Source organism: Parasteatoda tepidariorum, chromosome 9 (assembly GCF_043381705.1).
Source record: "Parasteatoda tepidariorum isolate YZ-2023 chromosome 9, CAS_Ptep_4.0, whole genome shotgun sequence".
In the NCBI taxonomy this organism is placed as follows: Eukaryota; Metazoa; Arthropoda; class Arachnida; order Araneae; family Theridiidae; genus Parasteatoda; species Parasteatoda tepidariorum.
In genome coordinates, this window is record NC_092212.1 from 1,385,406 (window position 1) to 1,405,407 (window position 20,002).

At 30.8% G+C, this 20,002-nt stretch overlaps 1 protein-coding gene and 1 long non-coding RNA gene across 2 annotated transcripts in view; one reads left to right on the forward strand and one right to left on the reverse strand.

The window, feature by feature from the left end:
- Positions 1 to 6,857, reverse strand: part of LOC122269837 (uncharacterized) — a 13,269-nt gene extending 6,412 nt beyond the window's left edge. The window contains exon 1 of the long non-coding RNA XR_011637643.1: positions 6,689 to 6,857. This is a non-coding gene — a long non-coding RNA (uncharacterized lncRNA). The remainder of the gene's footprint in view (positions 1 to 6,688) is intronic.
- Positions 6,858 to 8,080: 1,223 nt separating this feature from the next.
- Positions 8,081 to 8,641, forward strand: LOC107437795 (zinc finger protein 614). Its single transcript, XM_016049896.2, has one exon. The coding sequence runs from the start codon at positions 8,081 to 8,083 to the stop codon at positions 8,639 to 8,641; it is 561 nt and encodes a 186-aa protein (XP_015905382.2).
- Positions 8,642 to 20,002: the final 11,361 nt, after the last annotated feature.

The window sequence follows — 20,002 nt, forward strand, 5'->3', positions numbered from 1 at the left end:
ATTTTTTTTATATCACAAATTCGTTTTTAAAGTTTAACTCGTTACAAGTATTTTTAATACTTTCAATTAAACACATTTTCAATTTCAAAATATTCTCAATTGTTTTTATATTTGATGCTGGATTTTATTTTTTTTGCCTTATCATTTACCATTGTGTATGTAAATAAATTATGAAAAAGTAATTCGGAAAAATATTTGTTTTAAGTGCCACATAAATTTGTAAGAGACTTTTTGAATTAGAATTAATTGCATCAATGAGGATAACTTAAAATATTATTCGAATAATACCAAAAAAAGACTAGTATAATAATTACCAATGAATACAGGTAAAACAGAATATATTAGTTAATATTTAAAAATTAATAATACTTAGCAAATTATTAATACTTAGCTAATATTTTAAAAAAAATCTCAAAACAGAGAAAACAATTATGCTTGATTTTTTCTCTCCCTAAAATTTGTAATACTTACAATAAGTATTTTCCCGAGTTCCAATGTCAAACAACAGTTTAAGAAATAACTAAAAAGTTTTCTTTAGTCTAGAATTTTTTTAGTACAATTTTTAAAACAAAATATTTAAAACAACGTGATTTTAGAAATTTTTTAATGTTTATTTTAACAATTTTCTTTCTTAAAATATTACATAATTTTTAAAAAACAAATTCTCGAGTATATTTCGATGATATGAGACTAGAAATATAAATAATTTTTTCTTGGAATATTGAGAACAGGAAAATTAAGGAAATAAATAATAAAGAAAAGGTTTCTTAATTATGCATCTAAATTTATCAGCAACTTTAAAACAATTAATTCAAAAACAATTTTATTAAAAAAGTTTTCTTTCTTTATATTCCGGTCTTTTTATTATGCTCTTATATGGAATCCAACTCAGAAGACAAGGGTGCCAAGTCATGAGAACTTTGTTAGAACTTTTGGGAGTTAGAACTTTTAGTTATACATTTCCATTGTACAGCAATGGAAAAAGGTCTAGCCATAAGGATTATTCGTGATTTTATTTTATTACAAATTCGTGTTAGTAGTTTAACTCGATGCAAATATCAACTAGTTTTCATTGCACACATTTTTAATAACAAAATTCTCTCAATTGTTTTTCTGATTGACGCAGGATATTTTTTCTTATGATTTACCATTCTGTATATAAATGAATTGTGCTAAAGCAATTCAAAAGAAATTTTCTTTTTTTACACGTCGCATAAATTCGTAAAAAATTTTTTGAAGTAAAATTAATCGCATACGATAAGGTAATTTAAAGTATTATTCGAATAAAAACATAATAACGCTAGTTTACTAAAACAAATAAATATAAGTGAATATCTTTAGAATAACTTTAACTGATACTTAATAGAGAATCTCAAAACAGAAAAGAAAATAATGCTTAAGTTTTTTTTCCACCCTAAAATTTGTTATTTACCATTTTATTAAAGGAGTAATTGTTTTAAAAAGGTCAAATGTCAAACAGAAGATTAAGAAATAACTCTGAAACGTTTTTCTTATTCAATTGCTTTTTTAATGCTATTTCTAACAAAAATTTTTTTTAAAAAAGGTGATTTTAGAATTTTTTTAATCTTAATCTTGACAAATTTTATTCCTAAAAATAATACATAATTTTTCAAAAAATAAATTGTCGAATATATTTTGGCATTATAGGGATTGGCATAAGAGTAAAAACATCTTTTTGTCTTAGAAAATAAAAGATGAAATTTTCGCATTTTAAAGTATGAACAGAAAAATAAAAATAATAATAAAAATGTTTCTTAATTATGCATTTAAATTTAACTGCAACTTAATAATACATAATTCAAAAACGATTGTATCGAAAAAATTTCCGCTCTTCATATTCCATGCTTTTTATTACCCACTTGTATTCTACCCTACTCAAAAGACAAGTGAAAATAAATGAAATAATGCTTCTTAATTATGCATCTAAACTAATCAACTACTTTATAAAAATTACAAAGGCGATCATATTCTAAAAGCTTCAGTTCCTTCAAATCTCGGATAAAAAATTGCACAGCGGATTAAAAATAAGTGTACAATTTATAGTAATTCTTATTTATATTATATCCGATTTATTTATAGTAATTTTTTTTATTTATTATGCACTAATCTCAGTCATAACTCACCAATTTTTTAAAGAAAAAAATTCAATTTTTTCTGCAAATATTTTGAAAATATTACGAGGTAATTAAAATAAAAGTTAATAAAGACACGGCAATAATTATACTAAACATATTATGGCTGAGAATACAGAAAAATTTGGAACAGAAAAAATGTTCACGTTTTATTTAAAGTCGTGCAAAATTATTATAGATTTTATAAGTTCTGCTGGAAACCGAAACTAATTATTTAATACATTTATTATATGAAATAATAAATTTGTGAGAGAAAAAATTATGTCTGAAATATATTCATAAAATATCTAGATAAATAATTATAAAAAAATCATAAAATATCTGGGTAAAAATTATCTTTGAAATCGGAAATTTAATTTAATCCCAGCATTAAACGCATCCTATTCGAACGTTCGAATCGCTTTCACCAGCAAATTGTTAGGTGAAAGTTTTCCGATAGATGGGAGGAAAAATGAAGATCGCAGTCCGTTAGCAAAATTTGTTCGAAAGCGCGAAATTTCAGGTTTTCCCTAGGAGTAGAAACGTGACGTCAAAATGACGTCATTTTTCTCTTCCTTGCTCGTTCGAAGGCTGCGAGCTTAAAGCTCCTGGTTAACATTGTCGTAAGCTCCGTGGAGTGAGCAGCAGATTACGAATTTCTTTTCAATCCGAGCCCGGAGGACTTCATGATGGAGGATGGTGAGGACTGAATCAAGTCCTTTAGATAGGAAGAATCCACAATGGAAAGGGTGAAAAATTCCAGTCTTGAGTGAGAAGTCAGTGAGGCGTTTCAGGAGCATACGTTCGAGTGTTTTGCTTAGACTGGATGTTATGGGTCGATATGGATCTATATGAAGACACCTGATCCGTAGGTTTAGCTTTTTTGTGGATTGGAATGATGTGGTCTAATTTCCTGGACTCTAGGATTTGTCCAGAAGCCCAGATAGAGTTCCGTCCAGAATTTTTTGCAGAGCTGCTTCCGAGAGAGAGAGCGTAGTACTTTTAGGGGAATTTTATCCGGCCCTGGTGATTTCCATTTGGAGGAAGACAGAGCGTCTTGGAGTTCTTGTAAAGTGAAAAGTTGATTGAATTCCTGATCTGCTCCGCTGAAATCCAGGGAAAGTCAGTTTTTGATAGACGGTTTAGAGAAAAAGGCTGCAAATGCATTTGCTTGTGCTAAGACACTATATAGCTCGCTGTTATTCACAGTGATAACGTTTGAGGGTGCATTAAGGACCTCAGGGTGATATATTATTGAATGGAGAGTATTTAATAGATATTTTTGGAATGACATGCGTTAATGCAGGTTTCATTCCAGTATTTCCTGAGGGCTGAGTGGATTGTCTTCCACAACTCCGTTTGCTGTTTTTCTATAAATATTCCACACATCCGGGTTTTGAGTACGTCGAGCAATTCTAGAGTATTTCTGTTTTTTACCAAATCGAAAAAAAAAACATTTGCTGTTCCAGTAGGGTGGAAAGCGTGGGTTATGAGCCACTCTAATTGAGCTGTATCTCTTGAGTTTTTGCTGGTAAAGTACTTGAAAACTTTGTAGAGAAAAGTTATTTTCGGCCAGGATTGTTTCTTCTAAGTCTGCTATTAAATCGTCCCAATGTACTCGAATCTGCTTGTTTAGGGGAGGGTTATTATTGCAGATATCCAAAGTGATATTTACCGGAGCATGGGCACTTTCAAATGTATCAGAGGATACAAAAAAGTTCACTTTAGGGAAGAGATCAGTAGACGTGATGATGAGATCAAGAAGTGAAGGTTTTGCATCCTGGCTTAAAGCAAGTCGGGAATTTAGAATTTAGAAGGCAATATCGAGTTTCAAGAAGCCACTCGAAAAACCTGTCTGCATCTTTTGACGTTAACTGGGCTCCCAGGGCAACGTAGTGTAGGATGAAATCTCCTAGTAAGATGAAGAGGTTGGTGAGCGATTGTCTAAGAGATTGTAACCAGTTGACTGAAAATTGGCCCTTAGGGGCATAAATGTTCACTAGAGATAAAGTGCTGTCAGAAGTGGTAATCTGGACGTCAAGAATCTCATTTTCGGATGATGGTAGGTTTGATATGGGTATAATTTTCGTAGGTAAATCGCAGTCGACTGCAATTATTAGTCCTCCACCGCTGCCATTAGTTCGATCCTGCCAAAATAATGTTTTGGAGGGAACATGAAAAGTGTCTTCTTAAGTTAAAAATGTTTCTTGAAGAGCTATTACTTGCGATTGGGAAAAAGGTTTTAGTTCTAACCAATGTAGTTTGTTTTTGATGCTACGACAGTTCCAAGTAGTGATACTTATAAACATGCTTTAAGAATGTAAGTAGAATGACGAACTGGTGACGATATTTATACAGGTGTGCTGGGCACTTAAATATGGGAGTAGTGTCTTTTAGCTGTAGTAAACTAAGATCTGAGAGCAATAAGTATTTAGACTTGTACCTCACAGTCCAAAAAGAAAAAAAGAAGGATAAAAATATGAATCCAAACTTTAAACCCCTGGTATGACTGGAGTCTCTCCTGCATGGAGATCCCCGTCATGCGTGGTTTCTGCCTGATTGTCTTCCATTTTATCTGGACTTCTAGGACGATTTGTTTTCTTTCAGGAGAGCGAGAGTTATTGTGGCTGGTTAACGAGTTGTATGACATTACGTTCTGAAGTTCGTGTCGTCATTAATTGCGCTTAAGGAAATTTGTTTGGAGATTGTTTCGATCATTATTTTTTTCATTGTTTGAGCTATCAGCTGAACTTGCTCTTTTATTACTTTAGCTATAGTTGTGGTTAGGTAGGTTGCTATTTCTTGGATTGCAGTCTGAAGTTCCTTTTTGGTTACGAATTTAGATGAGGGGTCGGATCCGGTGACTTGAGTGTAGTTTTTTTGTTTTTGTTTTTGAGTGGTAAAGGTGTCTGGCCTCTGCTATTGTAATATGGTTTTCTGCCTTTAACTTACATATCCTTAATTCCTGTTGGTAATCAGAACATATTGTGTCTGTGCTAGCGTGAGTTTCACCACAACGGGCACATCGTGCTGCTGCAGTGCATTTAAGAGCGTCATGATGAGAGGATCCATGTTCCGTTATTTGTCCACATCGGGTGAAAACTTTTCTCGATTACAAGCTCGTGTTGGATGGTAAAAGAGCGTGCATTTAAAGCACGCCCGAGGTCTGTCTATGAATAATTCAATATTGAATATTTCGTACCAGGTTCTAATTTCTGCAGGTATATTGTGGCCAAGAATAGTCACGAGGACAGTTGTTGTTGGAGATCTGTTCAGGTCTCTTCTGGTAAATCTATTTAATTCAAGGACATGTAGGTTCGAGTTAGCTGTAATTTCGGTAGCCAAAGATCGGTAGCTCGGGCTATTTCCGGTTCGATTCCTTTAAGCAAAAATTTGGTAGATAGGTGTTCATTTAAGATCTCTATTTTTGCAGGTATTCCTAGGATTTCAGTTAATGAGATTGCATTTTTTGCGGTGTCTAGTACGTTCGTACACAAAAGAAGTTGGTTTCGGCTCGTAAATTTTAAGTATTCTATTGGACCTTTAAGTTTGAAGTGAAGCTCTTTTTTGAGTTCAGCAGGATTTGATCTTGGTATGCTGGATTGACCATTTGTTGGTTCGACATATATAGTGTAACTTTTTACTCCATTTTTCGTGGCAAATTTCAGTTAATTAACATTTTCAATTTCTGGAGAATATGTATACAAGTTTAAGTCATTCATGGTTAGTTACTGAACCCCTATGGTTCAAATCTAAAAAACGTCATCCAGTGAATTCATTACAGAAAAAAATGGTAGAGAATTTCTCACCCTTTCTCAAAAACAGGGTGAGATTTCAAGAAGTTAAGTGAGGTTTCTAAAAATTAAAAAAACACGAATAGACTTGGAAAAATATTATTTCTTTAATTATAATACATTTTCACATCTTCTAATTGAATATTTTTGCTGCATCATCATATGGAAAATGTTCTATATCTACTTTTTCATCGGCTATTATATTTATTTGGCTGAAAAATATCCGTATTTGTTTCGTTTTGACCGTTTCTACCGACTTTTGTTTCATTTTCATTTGTCCATTACGGAGTAGAAGATGTCGCCTTAACAAGCTATTTGTCCATCTTACATTCATGCAAAAAAAATGTAAACGTCTTACATGAAGAAACCTTACCTACGGTGAACACGTGGTTGCAGAGAAATGTGTTCTGAAAGGAGTTCCGCAGTTCGGAGGGGTTGTGTTCTGCTGTTCGCACCGGTTTTGAGCAATACTGATAATTATCAGTCCTTGTTATCTAGCTTCCCTATTTAAATAGGGAAGCTAGATAACAAGGACCGATGTTCAAAATAAGAAAAGATCAAGGAAGAAAAGTGAAACGGATTTTATTCAAAATGGTAAAAGGCTAAATTTTCCCCAAAATTCGTGCATTTTGAAATTGATTCATAGAGTGCGCGAACTTCTCGCGTTAATAATTTTTTATTGCGAAAAAAGAAAAAAATATGCGGGATTCTAGAGCAAAGCAAAAACGCCTGACTTATGTAAATAAAGATAAAACGACTTACCTGTCGGTATTGAAAAAGAAGATAAAATATATCAGTCCAGTGCAGGAGAAAACAAAGTGGAATACTTTTGCGTAGACTTCAAAATAAAAAGTTAGCACAGTAAAGCGCTTCAAAATATTTCTAACCCAGGAGCAAAATACCGCTACGTGTCACACCGTCCCGAGTATTCCCCCCCCCCCTCCTTTCTTGATTGATAATCTTCATTTTTGATATTTTGATTGCACAATCGGAACCAGATTTGTTGCCTCACGCACACATTTCGAGCAGCTTGCAACTTACAATGAAATCAATCCTATTATGTGTCTCGTTATAAGTGCCAGATTTAAGCTCTGCGCAAAACAAGATATGCGTAAAAAAACGTGTTTAGATGACGCACAAAAAACGTGTGTTTTTCATGCCATTATGCAAATAATTTTGTAAGCTATGGATGGTTGACTGAATGTAAACAGTAACAAGTTTTTTTAACACCAGACGGAAAACTTCCAGTGCATCCATCAGTTTAAGAGGGGGTGCGCAAACAGGCTTAATATTTTTAGCAGCGATTGCGATTACAACCATTGCAAATTTCCCCATTGGTAAGAGTTTTCTGTAATTTATAAATTCTGACATGTGGTGAGCTTAAAATAAATTTAAGAAAATTACTATCATAGCATAAATGCTTTATGTGTTATCTTTTATTTAGTTTTATTTGTGCAAAATATCGCCGTTTGTTATTTTTATAGTAACATTACAGCGTGTGTGCGGAGTCTTCCGAATTCATTTTTGTTTTGTTTCGTTGAAGTTAAATTGAACAAGCGTGTTACGTGGTAAACATTACAAATAAAATACTAGTGGATTGCATACTTTTTCAAGTTTAGGAGTAAAAATCAATCGGAAATAAAAATCTGTAAGGATCAGTAAAATCAGTTAGGAGTAAAAATTAACCCCGGAGTCTTACGACAACTATTAACTCTTAGCGCCATCTGTGCTTAACGCTCTATGGTCAACCATACATAATCACAAAAAGCTAAAAGCAACAAATAAAATTTTGACGTAAACAATCGCACATGATTGATTCGTACTTATGATTGTCGGTCGAAATAAAATAACTAGAAATTTCTTTTTATTTAATGAAAGTACAGAAAAAACGTTTATACTTGCAGTAATTAAAGGTGTTACCATTTATAAAATTCACTGATTTAAGGATTTTTATATAAATAATGATTGAAGGAGAAATGAAATTTATAGTATTTGTCTTCTAAATTTTGATTGCATTACATGAATACTATTTTTATAGAAAATTGCTTCTTTAATATGTCTCAGTAAATTTTTTTTATTGAGACAGGAATTTTTTTCCGTCAAGAGATGCCACTTGTCCATGGACTATTGCCTGATTTTTGCAAATGTTATAATATGATAGCATGGAAACAGAGTCTAAAATCTGAAGGTGCCTCTCATATTAAAGAAAAGTCTTATATTTGCGGTCGATGCAGAAATTATTTTTCCCCTGAAGATAATGTAATTGTCCATGATCTTATTCCCACAGTCACGATACTGGATACTTTTAACATGGTTAACAAAGGTTTTATTACTAAACAGTATTTAGCGACTCGCAAACCTGCTGTGGAAGATGAAACATCTGAAGCGAGTTATGCTTCCAATGAATACATCACTTCTCAGACAGTTTTTAGCAAACAGAATTTTTATCCATGTAGTTTGTGCACCAAAAGTTTTAAACAACAGAGGCTCTTAACAGCTCACTATCTAGCTCATACCTTTGAAGTTAGGCCTCCCTCTTCCCCAGAATTCTCTTATTTTTGCAGCATATGTAAACAGGTCTATTCACGATATAGGTTTCTTTTGTTGCATATGCATGAGGCTCATAACGGTTGTAGATTTCCCTATATTTGCAGCATATGCAATGTGCATGTGACTCCATATACTACTCATATACATTATTCTAAATCTGTTTAGTAACAGTCTATTTCATTATGCTATGAAATATCCAAACCTCGGGGAGATTTCCATTTCGTGACCTGTGGCAGAATAATTGCCAAGTCTTGACAACTTTGAGACAGCAAATTAAAAAAAAAAATTGGAAAGGTATAACTCATAGCCACCCCCGGGAAAACATCGACATGTTTTATTTAAAAAAAAATTTGCAAGTTTGAAATCTATTTGGCCCTTTGGCGATTGTAGTTGGCGGAACAGATCATGATACAGAAATATCTCCTCAAACCCATAAAATTATTTCAAAATTCAAAGCAGTGTATTTCGGTGGAGTCTATATTATAGAAATCTATAATAATTGGATCTTCACAATTGAAATGTGAATATAATTTTTTATTTTGTTATCTCATCTGTCTATTCTAATTTGTTATTTTGAATTATTATCATTATTTTTTTGAAAAATATGAATCAAAAATTAGTCTCTTATTGCTTCTTCACAATTCATATAAAAAATTATTTTTATTTCACTGCTATGTATTCTGATGTTTTTCAGAATGATAAAAAATATAGTTACTGACACATATTAGGTTGATTATTTTTTTCTTCTTTTGAAATATGAATCAAAAATTATTAAAAGAATTTATATAGTAGATCCAACTGGTTGAATTGTTTGTTTAAATTTTATGTATATAGTAGACCCTATCTATACATAAAATTTAAACAAAAAATTTTCTAAAAGCAAAAAAAAATTGCCCCTTCACGCTATGTTTATTGTTTACATAATATTGATAATGCAAATAAATATTTACTTTAAGCAATAAATTATATCAGAATCAAACTGTTTTGGGTCAAAAAAAAATTTATTGTCACATTTTTATTTATGTATAGAGTGTTATATTTACGTAGTATTTAAATTATAATAGTAATTTTTAAGTATAAAAAAATGTCCATTTTATTTTAATAAAAGCAAGTGTGATCAATAATAAACTTCACTTTGTTAATGTAAAAGCATCCCCACTTGAAAATTTATATGCAAACATTAGTCTTTCAAAACAAATATAATTTTTTTATACCTTATGTTTCCTGTAAAATGCTTATGAAATTGCTTAAGTTATTTACACGAATCAATACTCTAAATCTTTTAATTTATACATACTTTAGAATAACTTTATTGGTTCATTATACACTATAAGATATGTTTGTAAAAATGTGGGTTTTGTTTTAAATATTTGTACTAAAATTGAAAGTGTTTTGCTCAAAATAATTTATACTTTTTCTGAACCTTTAATTTCTGGTATAATGTGTATGCGACTGTCTGTGTGGTTAATTAATATTCATATCTAAATTGGGAAATTTTTGATCAATGTGAACAATACTACTCTATAAAAACACTTATGTTTTTTTGTATATTATTATATTTTTAATATACCTATGCAATGTGTCTGAGACACCATGAAATATTTGCATATATCATTATTCTAAATCTTTTTATCACTTGAATCTTGGTAATGCTTTACACAATAAGCTATGTTTATAAAGTTTTTTATTTATATGGAAAGTATTATGCTTTTAAAATAATCATAGCTTTTTTTTGTGTCTTATTTTTCTAATACAATTATTATGTGACTGGTAATATGCTATTCACGTTCATCATTATTCTAAGTCTTTTAAATTTATTGCAGCTTTTGTGGTGCAGTATGTACACAATAAGATAAAATTTAAAATGCATCTACAGTAGTCTCTGCTAATTGTGATCATTTTAGAACACAATGATTTTAATAATATTAATTTACCAATCCAAGCCACACATACTGATACCAAAAATAAAACTCTCTTTATGTACAGTATATTTCTCTGTAAATATGAAAATTATGCATACAGTAGAGCCCCGATAATCTGAGTTTCTGCCTTAACCGAGCTATAAAAGATTTCAAAGATTTTTTTGCTCTAGTTTTTATTAAAACTACCGCTGAAAAAAATTCTGCATTTTATCTACCAAACATTCAGGAAAACAAGCTAATGGACAACACGAGATTATCAATAAAATGATCGTTAATATCGTCAATAATGAAAATGAATAGAGCGAAGATGATGAAGACAATGACATTGAAAAGCAAAATATTTAAATCTCATAGAGATGGGCTAAAAGCTATCGTAAGTGCTATTGAATATGCAGAATAACAAGAAGAGGCGACACCTGCCTTCCTGTTATCCCTAAAAACTGCCGAAACATTGCTGGATTGCAGAAAAGCATAAAATAATGTAAAACAAAACATGATTAAGAACTTTTTTAAGAAAAAACTCTTTAATTCTCATTAAGTATGCTCTTTAAGTGTTTTTTAAGTAAGCTCTTTAATTATAATATGAATTGTATGTGGTGTACTCATTTAAATTTTGTATTTGTTAAATATATTACATTATATTTTCTCTTGGCCTTAATCGAGTTTTTCAGTTATCCTAGTTAGTCGTGGTCCACATTAACTTGGATAATCGGGACTCTACTGTAATTAAAACAAAGTCGCCCATTTTTGATTGTCTCTAATTGTTTCTTAGAAGATTATTAATAAATTGTTCGTAATCATAATTTTTTAAAAAAAATCATCTGAGTGGTATTGTGTTCCCCGTTTCAACACTTTTATTGCATTCCTCATTTTAGCATTTGTACGGTTCTCCTTTTGACTCATCAGTTCGATCATCTGTCTTTTTATCATCTGCCTTGTACGAGGTGGCTCTTCTTTTCACTTATCAGTTCAATCATCTGTCTTTTTTGCATAAAAATCTGAAATTTTGAATACACAGTAAATACTTCTTTGGCAACAAGATGATTTTTCTAAAAGTAAATAATGTAATGGTCGAAGACAATAATTTTAATGTACGAACAGGGTTTCTGCAAAATCTAGAGTTTTTAAATCCATGACTTCTACTGAACACTTTCCATGACTTACAATAGGAAATTAAATTACACAATTGCAACAGTTTTCTAAATTTCACATCTAAGAAAGAAAAAAAAATTCTCATACATACTAAATATCTGCAAAAAGATTAATTATTTTTGCCTCTTTCTTGTTTTCTACTTTAAGAAATTTAAATAAATGATATTTTGCAAAATTTTTCCTTATTTGTCTGAAACATTGAGGGGGACTTATACTGTCTGTCCCCCTGCCAACACCGCTCATTGATTGATAACATTAACTGCTCACATTAAAGGGAGATTACTGTACCAGAAATTATAGTTTTAGAATAAGGGGGACTGTACTGTTTTATAAAACAGTTATATTTTTTTCTTATGTTCTGTAAAAAAAAGTTTGAGAAATAAAATATATATCTGTTACTTTTATGGAATGCTTTATATATCACTGCTTAATATAACATGCTTTATGTACCCTGTGCAGTGTTTGAAGTTATTACTTTGATTTTCTAAGTCAGGCTTTCAATCAGTGTTCTCCCTAAGCATTTTTATTAGGGCGGCCTGCCCTGCTTGCCCTTTGATCCCCCCAATAAATATGCCCTCATGGTCCTCTTTGTAAAAAAAAAAAAAAAAAAAAGCCATCTCTTAAAAAAACTGCATTTTTATTCACGTTCCATTTTAAAAAAGATTAATTCACTGTTTAAATACTAATTACACACTGGTAAAATTATTTGTGTTTATAGGTTTAATTCTGATTACTGTTACAAATATTTAATTTGTTAGGATTATTCTCAACTGGTTAAATGTGAGCAAGTATCTCTTTTTTTTGCGGGGTAGGATATTAATAAATTTTAAAGTGTTTTTAAATTTAAAAATGCTCCTTTAAATGTTAATTTTCTTATAATTTTCTGTTAAAATTATAGAAAGCTTCCAAGTTGTTAATTAATAAATCTTTTTTTTTTTTTTTTTGAAAAAATTTATGCACCCACAGGTATTGTCTTTTAGCATGTCCTTAATTATTTCTATAAACTACAAATTTTTCTCTTCCTTTGATAGTGGGAGAATTACTTTTAAACATACACATAAAATAGTAATAAAAGTTAATTTAAAAATTATTGAGGATAAAATTCAGTTATTACATATTATCAGTTATTACACATTTATTTTGAAAAAAAGAAAAGCTAGGGAAATTTTTAAGAAAAACTGGAATATATTTCCTCGATTCTCTTAATTTTACTATTACCATACCATTCATTATACCCTCTTTTTTTTTAGAGGGAAATTTTTCGACAAACGGTCAAAATATCACCAACTTAGCAATGGAAGGTGTTTTTTTACACTAGGATGCACTGAAAGCTTTTTACTGCTTATATTTCAGGGTTGCTATTATTTCGAGGCCATTTGGTTCACAACGTGTTTTGAGACTCACTTGAGTATTTCTTGTTATTTGTTATCTGATTTATTATTTGTGTTTAAAAAAAGAATCGTAATTTGAAGACCTGTCATTTCAAAACGTAAGAATCGTCATTTAAAAAAAAAAACGAATCGTTATAAAACTCTTCTTACCATGTTAACACTGTAAAGACTTCGAAATTTAAACCTAAATGATCATTTGTAAAATGAGCTTAATCTCGTTTCGCTAATACCAACGTATGGTTGTTCACGGTTTGCAACAACAAATAGTAGTAAACAAAAGGAGGCCAAATCGGGACTGCCAAAAAAGCGAGTTCTTTCTAACTCTAGCAACCATGTCACCTTTGTTAACAATACATCTATAAATAATAGCAAACAAATTTTTACTTCAAACTCACCAGAATTATTTCATATCAATAATATCTTATGAAATGCAGCAGATTTATACTCAGAAATTATATAGTTTTTATTTTATTTTATGAAAAACAAAATTATCTTTCTGAAAATATCGCCCCGTAGATTAAGCTGTAGTAAGCAGCTGTATACTTTCAAACAGGAAGTAGAGTAGGTTAAAAGCTCGAGATAATTGTTGTTTACATTTATATTGAAAACACCACCCATACTTTGCTTGCTTCTAAACTAGATAACGAATAGCGCGTGGAATAACTCATTCATGGTTGCAAAATAAATGGTTGAAACCTTTTCTGGGAAGACAAATAGTGTGAATCTATTTATCATTCAATCTACAGAGAGCCAGATATTGTGAAATTCATAAAAATAAATCGAATGAACTGGGCAGCTCACATCTTCAGAAGGAATGATGACTCAAATTTAAAGAAAATCCTATTACACAAACCCCTAACGAACAGGAAAAGAGGTAGACCCAGGCTGAGATGGCTGGATCTAGTTGAGACTGATTGCCTTACTCTATAGGAGAAAAACTGGCGAACAAGTGTCAAAAGTAGAGAGAAGTGGATTCGAATTCAAAGGAAGGCACTGGCCCACCCTGGGCTGTCTAGCCAGATATGATGATGATGATTTATCATTCAAGTTCGTTCCGATTCTTTAGGAGCATTTTTTTAACAAAATGATTCAAGATGTTTCACGTGAAATATCTTGAATGTACATTTTTAATTTTATAAAGTAATCCAAAAATTCTTTGGCTGTAATTCAAAAACAATAAATTTAAAAATGATGATAAATTTAATAAAACGTTAATAACGAGCGATAACAACTATTTTCTAATTGAATTGTTATAAGTTTCTTGACAGAGCAATATTATGACTCTTTTATTTCCTCTTAATGAGTCACCCATTTTGTGTTCTTGTGGTTTAACTTTTCTTTTTTCTTCTTCAAGTTCAGTGGTTTATTTTTCAAATCCATTTAGTTAAGATTAATATGCTAACAAAATGTTCTCATTAAGGCTAAATTGTATATTTTGGAGAAAATATTGATATTTAAGAAGAAGTAGGGGGGGGAGATTCCTAGTATTAAAAGAAAATCAGCAGTAAAGATATTAATGAATTTTTAAAAATACTTGCGTTTTTCAAAATTCCTTCCATGGCTATTGAAAAGAAGAAAATTCCACAGTTATTTCAAAGCATAAATATATTAAATTTTGCTACTTTTTTTTACTGGCATTATATTAAAATTTTTTCTTTTTTTCCAATTCCCACCTGGAGAATTACCTAGGTCATACAGGTATCTGATGAGCAGATTTGTTGGCCACTCTTTCACGGGCACCATATTAGGTGGGCCAACGTTGCTCCCACTGTAAAGACAGATAGTACAGAGAAGGAAAAAGCATCCATGCCTTGCCCGGGATTCGAACCTAGAACCTTTCTGATGCAAGTACAGTTCTCTAACCCCTACACAGGTCGGTCGGCTAAATAATTTTAAAGAAATAGCCGTCATATAATAAACAATTGATTAAATATTGGATTTAAATCTAAATACAGGTTTTAAGAACTCGTTGTTGGATTAAATCATATATAATAATTCTCGGAACCCTATGGCTCCGCGGAACACCTTTTGTGACCTATAGAATAACTTCTATAAATGTAGTTGATACCTACCTCTAACAACAGTGCCTATTGTTACAGGTATCAAACATTTACTTAAATGCTACTCTCAAGAACTCTTATAGTGATAAGATACAATAATGATAAGTAAGAATATGCACCTTTAACAACAGCGCCTATTGTTACAGGTATCAAACATTTACATGAATGTTCTCAAGAACTCTGATTGTGATTGATAAGATACAATACTCTTCCTCTTATTCAATGCTATTTCGAGAGCCAAGCGAATACAATTTCTTTACATTTGACGAAATCTATCAGATATATTAGGTGGACTGGAAAGTAATGTCCTTTCGGTGCATTTGATATTTGTTATCAAGGTTTTATTTTTAATCAATAACCCTCGTTGGCCTTTCAATGCCGGATCGAAAATGATTCGAAATGGATAGAAAAAAAAAATGAATTGGTTTTTAAGACTAACGAGCATTTAATGCGTTAAAATGATATTTATTTCCCGTCCCCCTAATAAATTCTTAAACTTTTTAAAAATGGTACAATTTGAGCAGTAATAATCGGTTGGCAACTTCTCAATCCGGTGAGTACCAATCAGTTTGAAAACCTGTGGTGTTGTATATTTCATTTCATTGAAAAAGTTTTAAAAAGATCCTGAGGATAGGTGACCCCCTTCAATAATTACAAATCTCTAAAATTTCCCCTCAATATTTCAGAAATTTTCGAGGAAATATAATATTACGAGGAAAATTTTCGCGAATCATCATTGATTTAAACAAAATCAGATAAAATACAACTAATCTTTTTGCAGATATTCAGAAGACATAAGAATTTTTGTTCATATGTGTGAAATTTAAAGAAGTACTATTTTTTTTTAACGGCAGGCACTGAGATTAACGTTCTTCGTCGCGCTGAAGATGCCGGAAGTGTTACTCATTTTGCGTTACTTGGTGAGCAATATTTTATCAGGGGATACACTCTTTGTGCTAATATGCGTTTCTTTAAATTGTGTTTAGTTTTTATTTAAATTGTTTACTTAAGACAATTTTAGTTTTAGCTGCTTTTCCTTTTTGACCTATTTTACTTAATTTCTGGTCTTCATTTTTGTGCAATTCAATTTAGATATATAGCAATAAAAAATTAAAGTTACAATAACTAGTTAAATAATACTAGTTACAATAACTAGTTACAATAACTAAATTAAAGTTATCTATGTGCAAGCTAAGTGTTACCAGAAAACGGATATAAAATGTAAAACTGGTTTGCTAATTAAATTATAAATAAGAAGCGCTTCCAAAACACTATGTTGGTATTCTAATCGTACAGATGAAAACCGGGAGCTATGTTCCAATCTCTTACTTCATAATAATAGATCAACATTCGGCGATGAAATTCTTTTAATTTTAAACATCATACTATTATTAAATTTTCTTTTGAAATCTACATTTTCATCAGATTTAGAAGTTTCGTCAATTGGTAAGTGATCTTCTTTCAGTACAAATTCATTTTCATCAACATTTTTCTTATCCATTTAATTGAAATGAATGGAACAAAAACTGCAATTCATCCTCATCCACAACATTGGAAATGACTAAAAAAGAAACACTTTTTTTATTATTTTGATCTTATTGAAAATTCGAAATTGATTTTATTTCCTTTTGTTTTCGATCCATTTCTGCATATTTGCTGTTTTAACCTAATGCATCACTTCATTCATGAACCCCTCTCCCCCCTTACTTCTTTCACGTTAGACATTTCAGACATTATAAAAATCATATATTTCTTTTTTGGATAAAAAAGACACATTAAGGTTAGAGAGCAAAAATTAATTTTAGTCGTTTGAGGTGAAAATGGAAAAGCTATAGAAAATTCTGATAAGCGTTGATAGAGAAATTCAAACACTGATTTAGATGAAGAAGGAGCTTACCAGGGTTGAAGTGCATAAGTAAGAAACACTTCAAAACAGTTGATCTGAATAGCCTGGTTGGCAGAGAGCTGAGAAAGGGAGTTCGAATCCAGCCTGCCGAAGACTCCCCTTGTAGTAAATAGTGACAGGTACACATTAAATCTGTCGGGTTACAAAGGACACCATGTTCCCATAACAAATCAGTACTTTTGAGAGTAGTGAATTGGAGATGGATCGTTCTTTGGTTCAGGTCGAAATTATGATCTGTGGATGAGTGAATGAATGGTTTCACCCTATAAACGGGTGTGACAGAAGTCGAATTCTTGGCCATAGATGGCTCCACTGGAACACAAGAACACTCGCACCCCCTCTGTCTTAACACTAGAAAGACTGACACTTAGTATACACCTTTATTCCCCAAAAGCAGTCAAAATGTAAGTAACATACGAAGAGCTTTTGAGAATTAAGTAAAACTGAGAGTATAAGTGAATAGAAATTTATTTTCCAAAAATTTAATAAAATCCTCTGAGGCAGACTTGTCTAAAAATGGAACAGTTCTAGAAGATTTCTTAAACTTTCTGCTAGAAGAATATCATGGATGAAAGGTTATTAGCGACTCGTTGAGGAGGAAAATCCAATTTTGAACAGGGGTTTACAATTTATATGAGGCCGGGGGCCCCAATTAAAAGCACCAGTCAAATGGTGGGCCGCAACTTTATCAAAATTTTATATGGGACTCTTTTTATGTTAGAAGGAACATTAAATGTTACTGTCGGATCTTTATCAAGTTGTACAAAACAAAAATATTGAATTACAAATTAAAATAAGAAGTAGATTTTTAAAAATATTTAATTGCATATTGAAAAATTCTGACTCGCATAACTTTAATGTTCACTTATGTATTAAACAATTAATGTGCAAAAGATATCAAATTGTTAAGATATAAAACTTTAAAAAGGTTGGTATTAAAACTTACATAGTAGCTAACAAAATGTTCAATGAGAGAATTGAGGTTTGTCTGCCGTGCTTGCATTCGAATGGAAACTTAATAAAATAAGAATTATATTTTGCTTTCAAATATAAAGTTTTTTTAATATTAAAAAGCAAAATAATAAGCATTACAAATAATTTTGTTACGAATCATTTTGAATCTTCTCTTAATAAGAAACTTAGTGACAAGAATTTTTTTTCTTCTTTTAAATTTAATTCCGTGATAAATTGAAATTTTTTTCCAGACCTATTAGGATTTATAGCAGAAAAGAAAAAAACTTCTCGAGCATCTGAAATTAATTTTTTTTTACTTTTCCGCTCACGCCCCATTCGATTCAAAGAATTTAAATAAATATGATATTCATTACCTCCTTTATGCGTTTTAAAATATACAAATGTAAATAATTTCGTTCAAAATGAGTGGTTTCAAAAAGTTAAATCGGAGAATTTCTTCGAGAAAATTTCTGATACGCACATGCTAAATTATATTCACAAAATACAAAAAAAAGAAAAAAATAAATAAATAAAAAAATAAAAAAGAGCAACATACACGATTATTTTTGTATTTTGAATAAATATTTTCTTAGATGCAAAACCTGAGAAATAATTTTTTTTTCGCCGTTGGTATGTTAAATTTCACAGAAACGAAGAGATCAGTTTTTTTTTTTAACGAAATAAAAGTATTTTAAACCCATATAGATTTTTTACGAAAATTGTTCGAAAAGAATGACAACTAATATATTTTAGTTCACGGGCCACAAAAAAAGGCTTCGAGGACAGCCAGTTGGAAACCCCTGATCTAGAAGCATACAATGGTTGTCTACCCTTGCAGCAAAATAACTTGAGAGTCCTCATTGGACGAATCTTGACTTAATAAGAGTTCAAAGGCTTTCCTATATAGAATTGTCCGATTCACCTGATCTTTGCAGTCACAACCGGCCTTATATTCAGATTTGTCCTATAATTTATATTCATTATTCAGCCAATATAGGCCCTATAGTAAAAAAATCTAGGCATTCCAAATGGGTTCGTCGGTGCATAGGACCTATATGGAGGGCCAAGGTAAAGTTGTTGCTAGGATAGTTTTAAAAAAAGAAATCAGAATTGAATGTCGCCCAAAACGGTTTTTCGCATTTGCCCTAGCCAAGTTTATGAGCATAATAGGGCTCCCCTCCCTTTTAGCGTTCCAAACATTGTCTTGAAATGAATCCTATCCTCATTATGGCGTTTCCCATTAAATGCAAAGTAATGTATGTTTCTCGCCAAATTTTTATTACTTAGGTAAATTCATTTAATTGCCAAGTTTAGATAGAAAATAATCGATTGGATGCAATAGCATTTTTAGTTTAAGGATCATTCAATTCAGAAAAAAGTTTCGTACGTTTTAAAGATTGTTTCGACTTTTTACAGAATTACGATTTCTGTATAAATTATCATTCGATTTCAAAATATTTGAGTAAAAGATAAATAGGATGAAAAGTTAGCATTGTTCCTGACAATTTTTATCCTAAACTAAAATATGTATTTTGTTTATTTTGAAATTTTTTGACTTTTGGGATATTTATTACCTATCTGAAATCAAAATAAATTTTTAATGCAGAATTATGATGCGAACCTTTAGAACCGTATCTGATACACTTGTCTCAACTCACTTGAAATAAGACTTGCATTGACTGAATAATTTCTTTAATGTGATGTGCATGCCGAGTTTATTCCAAAGTTAAACATTGTAATTACTTTTATTTTATTATTGTTGTTTATTTTACAATTATAATTATTATACATTAGAAATATATCATATTAATCTTCTTTTTTTCTCATAAAAAATTTCATGATTCAAGAATGACTATTTAATGGTTCTTACAAAAAAAAAAAAATTGTTCATAAAAACATTTCGCATTAGGCTTATGTATCTGAATATCTTAATACTTCTCTGAAATTCTAATTGTGAAAAATTGAGATTATCTTTACGTATTCAGGATCCTTAAAACAATAAAAAGTGACATACATTTTGAGAGACACCGTCGCAAAATGTTGCTTATTTTACTAATCTTTAAGTTGGAAAAAGAAAATTGTTATTTTTGCCGGTTTGACTTTGAAGCGATGAAGGTTGATATATAATATACATATATATA

Coding starts and splice junctions, on each gene's coding strand:
- LOC107437795 (XM_016049896.2), top strand. CDS start 8,081: ATGATAGCATGGAAACAGAGTCTAAAATCTGAAGGTGCCTCTCATATT.